The following is a 14,435-nucleotide window of genomic DNA, read 5'->3' on the forward strand; positions in this document are numbered from 1 at the left end:
TTTGAACAACAAACCCCATATATCTAAAACGTTCACATATTTTAATGATTTGAACACCCATAGTCACAACTCTGTCACTAGAGCTATTACTACTAAAATTGCATTCAATTTATTCAGTTTTAGATCTACTCAAACAAAGGTCTTTACACTCCAATATAGACCTCCATAATTCTTTTTCCTGAACTTTTCCTCTAGTCTTATCCACAAAAAGAATATCATCAGCGAAAAGCATACTGCAAGATACATCCTCCTATAAATATCCAATCAGAGCATCCATAACAACAGCAAAAGAATATGGGATTAAAGCACATCCTTGATGTAATCCAACTGAGATGGGAAATACTTGGTCAATCCACCTTTTGTTCAAACACAAATAACAACTCTAGTATACATATTTTTTATGACTTGAATATAAGTTGTATCAATATCTTTCTTCTCCAAAACTCTCCAAAGAATTTCTCTTGGAACCTTATTGTAAGTTTTTTCTAAATCAATAAAAATCATATGTAGGTCCTCCTTATTCTCTTTGTACTTCTCCATCAAACATCTCAATAAATGTATAGCTTCCATAATAGACCTACTCGGCATAAATACAAACGGATTATGAGAAATATTTCTATCACGTCTTAACCTATGTTCAATTAACTCTCCCATAATTTAAAAGTATGACACATCAACTTAATTCTTCTATAATTTGCACACTCTTGTGAGCCCTCTTTATTCTAAACTAACAAACACATGCAAAACTAACAATTTCACTAGGAGATAATGGGCTACTCTAAGAATACATCATTGCATACAAATTTTTATATTATAATCTAGGGAAATTTACATACATAGCACAACACGCAATTCTTATGTATTTACATATATCACACTTAAACTTTCATATTTACATACATAGCACCTAGGTGCCTTAAGCCTATGCATGAAAAGGTGTATCTTATTTTTAAAATCTGATAATAGTGTTGTTTTTTATGTAATATAAAGATTTGAGTGTTATGTGTGTATTTATGAAAGTTTGGGTGTGAGAGATGTAAATACATAAGAAGTGTGTGCGCTATTATATATGACCCTATAATCTAACGTCACTTAATCTTCTGATTTTATCTAGAGGAATGCATCTCACTAGCGCACATTACATTGTTTCATGAATAATATGATTAATCGATGCTCAAGATACTTCCTTATAGATAAAGTGGCTAAATGGCTATGAAAATTGGACCTCTTCCATATTTAATTGTAATGCTTAAATTTGGCACTAGCTATTTGAGTTTCCAGCAAACCCTACTATATATTATATCTTTTCACTAGGCTGTTCATGTGTGAAATCCTTGAAGATTAGGAGGTTCGTTAATATGGTGGATAAGCAAATTAGCAATTAGTTGGAGATTGGATGTTAATGAATGGTTAATGAGATTTTATTTGGATATAATGGCTGTAAGCTCAATCCCTTCTAAAATGAACAGTTATATAGTTAATTTTTATCATATTTCCCAGGCATATTTGTGCATAGTTTTTAGTTTAATCACCTCTAGATTGATTTGATGCATATAAATTATTTGTGTAATTATTATGGTCAAATATGTTGAGTTGTAAATGTGCAAAAAAGTTGCCCCATCCAATTTGCTTGGTGCTGAAATTTATTAAGCCATTTGGGCAGGACCTGACACTCAGTTTACCTTAACACTCAACCATTGGCTCAAGCATTAGAGGGTCTTCCTACAAAAAAATAAATAAATTGGTTTGCCATAGTTAACTTTTTGTTCCAACTAACTGCGCGCAAGACAAAGCATGAGGCTCGAGCAAGATCATTTATCTTCTCAAACTTCACCAACATTAAAGCCCATAAATATATCCACACACACACACACACACACACACACATACACACGCACATACATACATACATACACGTACACATACACATACACATACACATAAATATACATACATATATATACATATACATATACATATAACATATATATATATACATAGACACACGCACACATGTGTGTGCGTGTATTTGTATGTATATGTATGCATATGTTTCTAAATACATAAAATTAAAAAAATTTCACTCATAGAGCAAGAACATTAGGAAAACACTTGTAAACAAAATGGCTCACAAATCTTTATTTATAGGACAACTACTCAAAGAATCTAAAAAGCTTGATCGAGATCAACATAATATGGTAGGAAAATTGTGTCTGCATTTCTTTCAGGAAGTAGAGTTGCAAAATGTTTTAAACATACTGCAAGTGTTTGAACACCAAACATAGCGTAGTTGACATTTTATAAACTGATACCTAATAACTTGAACTTGAGCTTTGATGATAAGAGTTTCATCATTTACAAAGCCATCTTCCACCTTAGTGAGTTCCATAAATTTTTTCCAACCCCAATCATGCTCTTTCTTCCAGAAACGGTGCAACGTATCTAGCAAACCCGCAAATGAAGTATAAACATCAATTTATTGAAAAAATTAAATGTGGAAATATTAGAAAATCTCATCAAATTTCCAGAGGTTACTTGTCAATCTCACTAACCAGAGAACTTGGAATGTTTAGGATCCCTATTTTCAACAGATATTGTAAACTGTGCAAAATGACTCCATCCTGTTAGCAAATGCACAAAAAAATAAAGGCAGGAAAACATAAATTATTACATATCAAAAGAAGAAAATAAGAAGAATACGGACCAGGAAGAAGCTTGTCATGATTAGCAACACAAAGGAACAAAGATAGATGATTGCAGACATCACATCCCTGTGGATATACTAAAATATACCTGCAAGTAAAATTGAGAATATCGTTACACACAGGTTACCTGCATATTTCGAAAGATATAATTGCAACTCACTTGCTGATATGTCTTAACATTAAATAAAGAATAAACTACAGTAAATGCCTTGCTAATAATTAAAATATTCAGTGGATTGACCCATATTCCAGAATGTCCTGAAGAATTCTAGGAACATGGATCTACAAGATGCTATACAATAATAACTAGTTGAGAAATATAACCTCATGAATAATTTTGAACAATTGCATTGAAAGATGCCAAAATAGCCAAGAAATGCAAAATTAACAATCCATAAAAAACTACAAAACTGAGCCATAGAAGCTTAGCGTTCAGTTAAATATTTTTCCCAACAAAGAATCGTTTAACAGAAAACAAAAAAAAAAAAGTCCTAAATAGAATTGAGATCAAATAAAAGTATCTCGGTGCTGAAAGGCCAAGACACTTCAAGATAGTTACCTTGTTTCAGAGAATGAATGATTCCAAGTAAATATAGCTCAAGTAGATACTCAACACCTAATTGGCCAAGCCAGATGAATTCTTTGTAATTATATATTTAAAATTATATCCATATCAATAACATTTAGGATAAGCCATCCCTTTCCTCGAACTTCCTCGATGTATAAGAGAAAAAACAGTAGTGGCATTTTGTGATGCACATTAATTTAATGAGATTTCCCATAATGCAAGGTCAAGGTCTATTTAGATCCAGAGTCCAAGCTTTCTATGAATACAATCCCCTGTAGTTAGGTACCACTCCACTCACGAAAGAATCATGACTAAGGAGTTTGCTTAAGTTTGACTATAGAAATATTTTTGGTAGCTACATATGTGAATCTAATTGATGGGCAGATTTTTTTAAGAAGTTTCAAAAGTTTTGGAGTGGAGGAGGCTAAATAAAAGAAAGACTAATTTAGGATTTCGGGAAAAAAAATCTCCATATCAGAGGATCTACCAAATGGAAGTGATTTTATGTCAATTAGATATGTAGTGCAATACCCTAAAACTTCACGAAGGTTAAAATAAAATTTTCTTCTTCTTCTTCTTCTTCTTCTTCTTCTTCTTCTTCTTCTTCTTCTTCTTCTTCTTCTTCTTCTTCTTCTTCTTCTTCTTCTTCTTCTTCTTCTTCTTCTTCTTCTTCTTCTTCTTCTTCTTCTTCTTCTTCTTCTTCTTCTTCTTCTTCTTCTTCTTCTTCTTCTTCTTCCTCTGCTTCTCTTTTTTCCTTCTCTGCTTCTCTTTTTTCCTTCTCCATTTCAGGATTCTGTTTCTCAAGATTGGCTTAGGATTTTTTTCACAAAAAACACTTATCTTTCTTCGGTTTGAATCCTAAGCCAATTTCTAACTCTAAGTAAATCTACCTCCTAATCCAATTCCAAACTCTTAGCAAATCTCTACGTCGCAATCTAAGCTTACTCCATCATTTGTTTTAACAACATAGCAAATCTCTACCTGTTAATTCAAACTTATGTGAGAGATGAACAAAATATATATTCAACAAAAGCATATCAATATCAAAGAATTAATTTAACTTTACGCAAACAAGGACTAATGTATAGGTGGTTTTCATGCTAAATCAATTAATGGAAAAGCATAAAGAGCAAAAAAAAAAATTCCTTAATATAACTTTTATTAATTTGAGAAATCATATGACTGAGTATCTTGAGAATTGATCTGATGAGTTAAAGGTAATTATGTCAATAATATATTTATACATTTAGAAACCGTTATGAGTTGATGAAGGAGTCTAATATCATAATAAAATTATAACAAAGATCAAATAACGTCCATAATTAGTAATATTAGAGAGATAAGATCACAACTGATGTTTCAAGTTATGTAGCATGCATGATAATCGTAACAGGCATCGTTCTAATCAGTAAAAGTTCTAATTAAATAATTGGAAAGCTTGGATGTGGGAGAAAATGTACAGAAAATAATGAACTTAAGATTAATTAAAAAAGATTTAATATCATATGCAATGTTAGTGAGTATATGATTAATAATTATTATTCAATATTATTAGAAGTTCAAGAGATGCCAAGGCATAATAAATTAAAGTATCTTCTAAATATTATACAGAAGAATAAAAGATAAATGAGAATATACCTTTTGAAGTTAAAATTTGATGGTTAGTATCAAGAAAAGCCATGATAAGAGAAAATTATGAAGGCAAATTTCATAAAACTACTATTCTATCGATTATGTTACCTAAATATGTGTGTTCAAAATTACCAAAGATGGATCATGGAAGACAAACTGAGTAGAATATAATGTTACAATATAGATGTAACTTATGCTTAGACAATGTTTGGATAAAAGATAGACAAAGATTATGGAGCATAAGAAATATTATCCAGGGTTAAAGAAGATGAAAATTGAATAGATCATTACCTTAAAATCATAAACGTACCATCAACAATAATATCAGATGGGAGAGGAGTCAAAATAAGGAATGAGAATAATTGTCAGGTACATGACATATGGAAGCACCGAAATCTAAGATTTCAGGCATACCAGTACAGACAGAAACAATAAAACCAAAGGAAGAGATTTCATGAGCTGCTAAGAAAATGGCCAAGTTTGTAGGAGTAGTAGATCATAATCATTTTAAAAAGAGTACGAAATCAAAAATTCATAGCACCAGAAATAGCCGAAGTGGACCTAGATGTGAATGTTCATTAAGCAGCAAATGGATGGCCAAATTTCTCCTTTCCATGGATGAGAGATATGAGAGAAAGAAGCCAAGTCAGCGGAGGGGGTGAACAAACTAATTAACAAGAAACTGGACACAATGATATCTGTAATAGTGCATGTCTAACCTGGAAATTCATAGTCCTGCTACTGTTGATCCATTTGTGAAGGCTAGTGTCGGCAAAGTTGATACTCTGAAGACTATGTGCACAACCATGTGCAACAGCAAAGTGCAAGATCGAGACAGAAAAAGAATTTTGTTATAATGTGTTGTTAAGTTTTCTACTCCAGGTTTGCTGACAGAATAATGCATCATCTTCCATTTCCAAACTAGCATTATAAAAAAACAGGCGATCATGTAAGCAAATACAAAGGGATCATGCGGCAAGATATAACATAGACATGCAAGTGTGCTTCATCAACACATCTCAATAGTTATGAGATTGAGATCGCACAAAATCAAGGCTTGCAAAGCTTAATGATATTAAGCCTCCCAGCAAGCACTCGAACAAGCAAAAAAAAACAAAAAAAAAAAAAACTCTACATATATGAAAATATGCAAAATGAAAATGGGTGTCATAAAGGGAAATTCAAGAAGCAACATGGACGCACTTGCAACAGCTCACATGAGCACAGTGGGCTATGGGAGCAACAATGCGTGAAAAGGGAAGAATGATTGGAGCATCCAATCCTGACTGTAAGAGGAAGAGTGAGGAGAACTCGACCTAATACCATGTTATCCAGAAGAAGTTTTGTGCATTAATAAGTGAAAGCCATTGCTGATCTATAAGCAAACAATGTGAATTAAAAAGGAAGAAAATTAATAAAAAAGAAAGCATAATAAGGAAATGTGGTGCTTTTCAAAATATAACACATTCCAATACCCTTATATTCCCATAATAAAAAAAGATACAACTAAAGCAATATTGCAATTGAAATACAAACGTCAATTTCTAGCCAACACATTTTTGATATTTTATGAATCATTTACACTACCTACTATAAGTGCACCTTCTAATCGGCTTACCAATTCACACCTGATAAAGGATTTTGAAATAGTAATCAAGTCATAAGATTCATAACCTCATAATTGCATTGATAACACTATCATACAACGCCGCAAGCAGTGTACACAATATGTGAGAGCTAAAATATAATGAACATGTACAGACGTGCATGCCTGAAAAATAAGGAAGAACATTTTTGCAAGACATTAAATTTGGTAGCATAACTTACCACTTATAGCCACCAATTTCAAATTCATCGCTTCGCAATTCACGTTTGTTAATTTGTGAATAATTTTCAATCTTCCAAGTATGTTTCCCATAAAGCTCAGACGGTCTGGGTCCTGAAAAAGCAATAATTCCCATAAACCATTTCAAAAGGAGAAAGAAACAATAATCCACATCAGCATTTTATTGATGCTTTAACATTAAAAAAATCAAAGACAGCTGCAACAATAAAACAACACAAAAAAGAAGCCAAAAATCATTCTCCTGAGCCATTTCATAATGAACTCTCCAACAAATATTTCAAATCCATTTAAGAAATTAAATTCACATTAATGATCTCAAATACAAATCAGCTAAATAAAACCGGTAGTCTGAGAAAGCTTCCGTTCATCATTTCAATTGTAATATATTAAAAGATATAATGTCGCAAGTTTAAAACGATTTTACAAAGCATTCACACTAAAGAGGTGCCGAGTTAAGCAATAAAAAATAACAAAACAAGGCATCACACATTAACTAGGTTAGCATATACAAGAGCACCAGTACCCATCCTCTTAGATACAAGATGTCCAATAGTTCCGACTCCCAATGCAATTAAGTGATGCAAAAGGTGTTGATCAAATATATATATATATATGGTATTCATAGTTTCAAAAAATACTAATTAAAAAGGAGGAATTTTAAAAAACAATGGATTTTATTTTCCTTTCTAGAAACATAGAAATTTTTAACAAATTTAAAAAAAGCCATTGTCTCCGGTTTAATCGGTAGCATTTGGTAAGCTGAAATTTAATAAAATAATCCGGCTATCAGCTCATGCATCTACAAAAGTAGTCCTGAAAATAGAAAAAAGAAAAGATGTGTTAATAAGTTTATTTCCATAATCCTTGAGCATATACTAATTAACATATTTTTTACTTATTTGGAAAAAATATATCCCAAAACTTAATCTGGCAATTATTTTCTTATACTGTCCTCACTTAACAACAAACTAAGTCAGAAAAAATATAGAATGTTGTATACCTAAATATATATTTTTGTATCCGTGATTTGGAAATTTCTTGGCATACTAAACTTTTTAATATTATTTTAAAAACTAAAAAGATGTCCAATGAGTGGATAAATAGTCAACTGATTTCTATTTTTAAGGCAAAAGGGATGCACATAGGTTACGATGTGATACAAAAATTTCTCAAAATCACTTTGGATTTATGTCGAAGTAGTTTACTATGAAATTTATACATTTATTGAGATGCTTGATGGAGAAGTGCAGAGAGATAAAGGAAGATCGACTTATGGTTTTTGTCAATTCAGAAAAAGCTTATGATAAAGTTTCAAGTACTTTGGAGAGTTCTGAAAAAGAGAAGTGTTGATATTGATTATATTCAATTCATTAATGATGTGTATACTTGAGTTGTTACTTGTGTTCAAACACAAGGAGGATTAACCAAGTATTTTTCTATTTCAGATGGATTACATCAAGGATCGACTTTAAGCTCATATATTTTTGCTTTAGTTGTGGATGTTCTTATTGGATATTTACTGGAGGATATACCTTGGTATATCTTTTTTGCTGGTGATATCCTTCTTGTGAATAAGACTAAAGTGAGTTCAAGAAAAACTTGAATTAGAAAGGTCAACCTTAGAGACTAAATGCTTTCATTTGAGTAGTCCAAAGCTTAATAAATGGAATGTAATTTTAGTAGTAATAGATTTAGTGAGGGATTGTAACAATGGATGATACAGTCATTAAAATGAGTAAACATTTAAGATATGTCGGGTCTATTGTTCAAAGTGATGGTGATATAGATGGAGATGTTATTTGTAGAATTCAAATTGGATGGTTGAAGTAGAGAATGAATTGAGCTATAGCTTGATAAGAAAGTACCAATGGGGTATTATTAGTAGAATTCAAATTAGATGGTTGAAGTAGAGAAATGCATTTGATTTATTTTGTGATAAAAAAAGTATCGCTTAGACTTAAAGAAATAGTTTATAAGATGATGGTGAGACAAGCAGTGATTTATGGGGCGGAATGTTGGCCTATATAATTTTCAGGTGGGGCATGGTGCGGTGTTTTTCTTAGGCAAGCTAGCAAAGCCATGGATTATGGAGATGAAAGGGTTGATTATTGAAAGTGATTGTTGTTGTTATCAACTTCCTTTAAAAAAAAACATGGAGAACAAGGTACAACATCAGCAAAACATCTCTAATATGGACTTCATCTTTTTACAGGAATTCAAGCAAGTACCTTTTTTTTTTTGTTTATAGGGATTGTAACAAAGCAGCCCATTTTTTGCTCGGTTTGCTTTGCGTAGATCTTTTGTTTGGGATGCTCAAACTAGTGACCCCGATTATTTGAGTGCGGTGGCGGATGACGTTAACCACACTACGCTTTTTGTGTAACTTTTATAGTTCTCTTTTGTACCTTTTGATTTAATATTCATGCAATATACACACCCTTGACGGAATGTTGGACAAGAAAAGAGAAGCATAAATATAAGTTTTGCTGAGATGAGGATGCTCAAGCGGTTGAGTGGCTTCACGATTAGAGATAAAATGTGAAACGAAAATGTCCGCTTAAGGGTTTGAATAACTCCAATGAAAGACACAATTAGAGAGTTATCTTAGATGGTTTTGCAACATTAAATGTTGACTATTTGATAACCCAGTTAGGAATTGAGTAAAATGTAAGTAAATAAAATAGGAATTATACATTTTCTTATCCTCAAAAATATCTGCATGAACTATTATTTTTATTTAAATCGGATTCAAACATACATGATTATTATGTTAGCAACTTAGCATATAAAGAGACTTTGATAAGATTCTTTGAACAATCCTTAGAAATAAGTAAAAGTTATGCAATCCTAGAAAAGAAAAGTTGCACTATTCATCGATATCTAAAAATAGTGCATAACGCCTCACGAACTGGTGAATTATAACTTAATTCTTATTGAAATTCTTGCTTTAGGCCTTTAGTGAGGACAGCAATAACAAGAATATAATGGTTTATAGGAAAATAATGGTTAACCAAGAAGCAAAAAACCATACAAAATACTTAAACCATAATAATCATGTTTACACAATTTTAATTAATCATGCAATTAATCCCAATATTCATCAAACGATATGTTTTTGTTCTTAAAAGATTACATTTCATATTGGTCAATGTATAGACACTTGACCAAATGGAATGAGAGTAATTTTGGTTTCACACATTCAACAATTTGAGAAATGAACATATTATATCTTTCAAAGAAATCTTCCAAATCATAGAATTAATTTCAAAAATCCCTAAGGGCGTGTCATTAAATATAGGAATGTAATTTTAAACCTCTTTATACTCACGTTGTATGATTTAGAACCATAGTTTATCCAAGTTTGACCACCTTACGTCATTAGTAATTTGTTTGATTAACTACATTATGATCTTCTACTTCTAGCTGGTATGTAAATGCATCCATAAAATATAATATCAATTTGATGCAAGAATAAAAATCAAACAAAAATTTAGAAAGATCGCTAGCTAAACAAAGATTCATTTTCTTTTAATGTGAACTTAAAATATGAGAAATTCGAACCAAACAAAAATTCAACCATCAAAATAAAATATGAAAATGGGGCAAATTTTGAGTCCACTAAAAACCAAGAACTCAATTAAACTCACTTCACAATTGAGAGTCCAATTGTAATATAGATTTGACTAAAATAAAAAATGCTCTCAAAATCAATAAGGTGGTAATTTAAAGAAAATTAATCAAGGGAAAAATTTACCAAATCGAAGAAATGCATCCTCACACCGATCCAAGGAATTAACTCCCTCAAAATTTAATCATCTAACTCAACATAAATCAAAATACAACAAACACGCAAGATTGAAGGAGAAATCTAAAACAATGTTTATATGTCTGAATTAATATATTTATAATTTTATATTCCCGCAATATAGAGTTCAGTTTAGCATGAAATTAAGCTTATTGGGCTTCAAAGATCCAAAATTCAAGTCTCGATTTATCCGGAGTACCAAAACCGGAAAACAAAATCAAGCAAAATAGTAGTAATATTGAACCCTACATGAAAAACCTACTCTAAACCCAACGAAAAAAATAAATAAAAATTCCAAGCCATATTGTGTAAGATTCAGATCCATTTTAAATCAGCTTAAGTGACTCCAAAAAAAATGAAATCAGATTTGGGTAAACCCAAAAGTGATGACTTCATAATTTGATTCCTTTTCTATAGAAAAATTTATGAATTTTTTTTCCTAGAGCTTTCATGTCCAAATTGGGTAATCGTGTTTAGGTTGAGACTAACTCATCAAACTTAAATGATTTTTGTGTCATGTCAAGCTCAAGTTTGGTCAAATTGAGTTTAGGTTGAGATCTTTAACTCGCTAAATAAACAAGTTGGGTTTTTATTGACTATATTAGTGTCCAAGTAATTTTGGAACTCAACTCATAACCCAATTTGGCATCATTAAAGGAAAAGTTGGGATTGCCTAATCAACAATAAAACTCAAAAATGACACCAGTAGAAACATACCAATCTATGAACCCCAAGAAATTCAAAAATGACATAATAGATAAGCTATGCTACAGGGACGACTGAGAACGGGGACAATACCTAATCTACATGCATGTTAGAAGCCCACTTAGACTACAAGAGCCATGCATAATCACAGAAACGATAACTATAACTTGTATCACCCATAATGGCAGCTTTTAAATCAATTCTATCTTCTAACACTTCTATTTTTGAACATTTGGACTGCAAATGAACAAAGCATTCAACAAATTAATAGTGACTCGACTTGATTAGAACTCATTCAAGATCATTTGATTAATTAATTAAACTAGCTTGAACAACATTGTAAATACTTAAATGTCAAAAGAACAAACTTAAACAACAAATAGTTTGTTTTGTTTATGTTAATGAACAGTATCTTTTAAAACTTATGAGCAAACGCGTTAAGAACCATAAATAAGGTTTGCTCATGAATAGCATTCTTTAGAAGTATATTTTTTTTCTCAACAAACCTTGCTAGATAAAACTCATTTATTTTCAAACAAACTTCATATAAAAAGCTCTGAATGAGGCCTAATTAAAACCAGTATATTTTGTCAAATGTGTTGCTTATTAGTAAGCTAGATAATACCAATTTAAACTGAGCTCAAGCTGATCTAAAACAGCATTTTGAGAAACAGCCATGAGCTCGAACACATTCTTAAAATCTCAAATCGGCTCAAAAAAGTACTTCGCTCGACTTGGTTTATTCACAGTCTTACTCTTCATTTCCTATAAATTGTTCTTCCACAATATTTATGGGTTTACATACAATTAGTTCAACTTCCTAGATCAATCGAACAAATTTATTTTAACTATCATTCAAGAAAAATAGATATACCAAAATCATGCCTATAGTAAAATCCATCCAACTACATTTTATGGAATCAATATGCTTTCCAATAAAGAATCAACTTGATACGTTATAAAATCAATCAATAATCCAAATACAGGTCTAGACCATGAATTTTTTATTTTTAATTAGATTTTCATGCTTCAATTTTTTTCGAAGCATAAACAAATGTGAAAGCAATAAAAAAATTACGAAATGATTACATAAAAATTGAAAACAAAAAATAATAGAACAAGGTTGATACAACACCTTTTTTTTTTGGTTTGGCCCATCCAATGCATATCCCTACAATTAGTCAACTTCTATTTTACTCCATTACAGTACACTATTCCCTTCTTCCCATAAAGGTCTAAACAGCTTAGAAAAATCACTGTTGCACTCGTTCAAGTTACTAACAAACAAATGTTCATAAACCTAACACATAGAAAGAAAACTTGGCAATAATTCATGAATTAAGGAAATCCAAGTGAGCAACACTGAAAACTGAAAGTAGTACTAAATCAAAGAATATTTACACTATTAAGAAAACTAGCATTACACCAAACAAAGAAATAAACTAATCATCCTAACGCATGTAGCAAGACACTAAAAAGTCAAAATAAAAATCAAAGACCCTAAAATAGCCTGTATTTTACTTGAGAAAGCAAAAAAATAAAACTTAATTAGACAATATATGACTCAATTTAACAAAAATGTTTTTCATTCATGGCCCATTCAACTGTGAAATGATATATCTATATTTACATTGACACCTTATCCCAAAGCTACATAAAACAAACCATTCGCCCTCTCTTAGAATATATGTTATGTCTGCTTATGTAAAAAATGATTTATTTTTATGATTGTATACATCTGTAAGCAAAGTTTGAATAGTTAGCCAATGTCTCATACTAAAGGCATAATTATTCAAACTAGCGTGAAGCATAAATTTGCTCTTCTTTCCAACACTTCTTGTGTCAATTAGATGGAGAATTATGAATATTAATGAATGAATTACAATGATTAACAACCTTAGAACATAACATGAAAATTTTGAGCATAAAATACTCCTAAGTCTTGAAATTTGCATATTTCAAGTGAAGCGTGTGAGATAAATAAGGAATTTCATGTTCATAGGACCACAAAAATATGGCATAGAAACATTGTCTATAAAATTATTTGCTCCACTGTGCATATTACAGTTTGTGTAAATGATTTCTTTTGTTACCGCATGTTTCTATAGTGGTAATTCAAAATTGAATCAACTCACTAAAAGGAACTCTAAAATCTTCTCATATTTAAAACGATATGTATATCCATTCACTTTTTTTGGGGAAAATAATCTATATCAAGGCACCAAATTTAGGAGGATAAAATTTTTAAACCGACCGAGACTACAAAAATTAAGCATATCTCGAGGATCAATCGATACGGTGTCATGATATCAAAGCCATGGCCTAAAATTATTTCAATCTTCTCTAAATACCTAGTAGATCACGCACTTCTTGAGCATCTAATATCCATTAGGCAGCTCTCACACTTCGGATTATGACGTGTATATGCCCTACCAGCTTCTCCCTCTATAAGATCTAAATTTTGTTACCAAACATTAAGATGCTTAGCCATCTTTTCTAAATTATATGTACGCCTCTGATCTACTTAGGCTAACTAGCAGTGATCATGTTGATACCTTTTGTCGTTATTATATTGATTTCTCTATCAATGGTACTTATCAATATTCTTAACAAGACTCATAATTGATATCTCTATTAATTCTCCATTTATAGATATTGTCTATTAATATCTCTTCATTAATACACTCTATCAATATTCTTCATCAACAGTCTCAAGTGATAATTTTGTCAACAACGTCCATCAATATCTCTAATTAAGGATCTTATTTGTGTCATTTTTAGCGTTGATCTTGTTGTCAACTTTGTGTCTAATCTACACTACACTCTATTTTGTGAATCGATTACACACTTCGTGCAACCTTTGAGCGAAAAAAATACCTTCAATTATGGTCACTGTCATTTTTAAACTCAAGCTGACATCTTTTATGCCATCTTAAATTTGAGAAAGAGTATTACAGTTATTAAATTAACATATGTATCACAACTTTGTAGTAGGAATTTGAAATTTTTGTTATTGTAATGTGTCCTAGTTATTGAAGATATTCTCCTATATTGCATTCATTTTTCGCTATTTTCTTCCCTTACTTTTGTATATGCATGTGCATACTTGTACTGTGAAGCCAATTTATTAAATATCTAGTGTTTTTCTGCCTTCTAACATTAATAAATGAAGAG

The 14,435-nt window shown here is 31.1% G+C and overlaps 1 protein-coding gene across 1 annotated transcript in view; it reads right to left on the minus strand.

Annotated features, from left to right (window-relative positions):
• Positions 1 to 14,435, minus strand: part of LOC110029227 (MATH domain-containing protein At5g43560-like) — a gene marked incomplete at its 3' end in the record, with an annotated part of 51,514 nt that overhangs the window by 35,662 nt on the left and 1,417 nt on the right. Inside the window, 4 exon segments of the mRNA XM_020731414.1 lie at positions 2,313 to 2,442; positions 2,553 to 2,621; positions 2,705 to 2,793; positions 6,733 to 6,844. Of these exon segments, the coding sequence (XP_020587073.1) occupies positions 2,313 to 2,442; positions 2,553 to 2,621; positions 2,705 to 2,793; positions 6,733 to 6,844 (400 nt within the window).

Source organism: Phalaenopsis equestris, unplaced genomic scaffold (genome assembly GCF_001263595.1).
Source record: "Phalaenopsis equestris unplaced genomic scaffold, ASM126359v1 Scaffold000552, whole genome shotgun sequence".
In the NCBI taxonomy this organism is placed as follows: domain Eukaryota; kingdom Viridiplantae; phylum Streptophyta; class Magnoliopsida; order Asparagales; family Orchidaceae; genus Phalaenopsis; species Phalaenopsis equestris.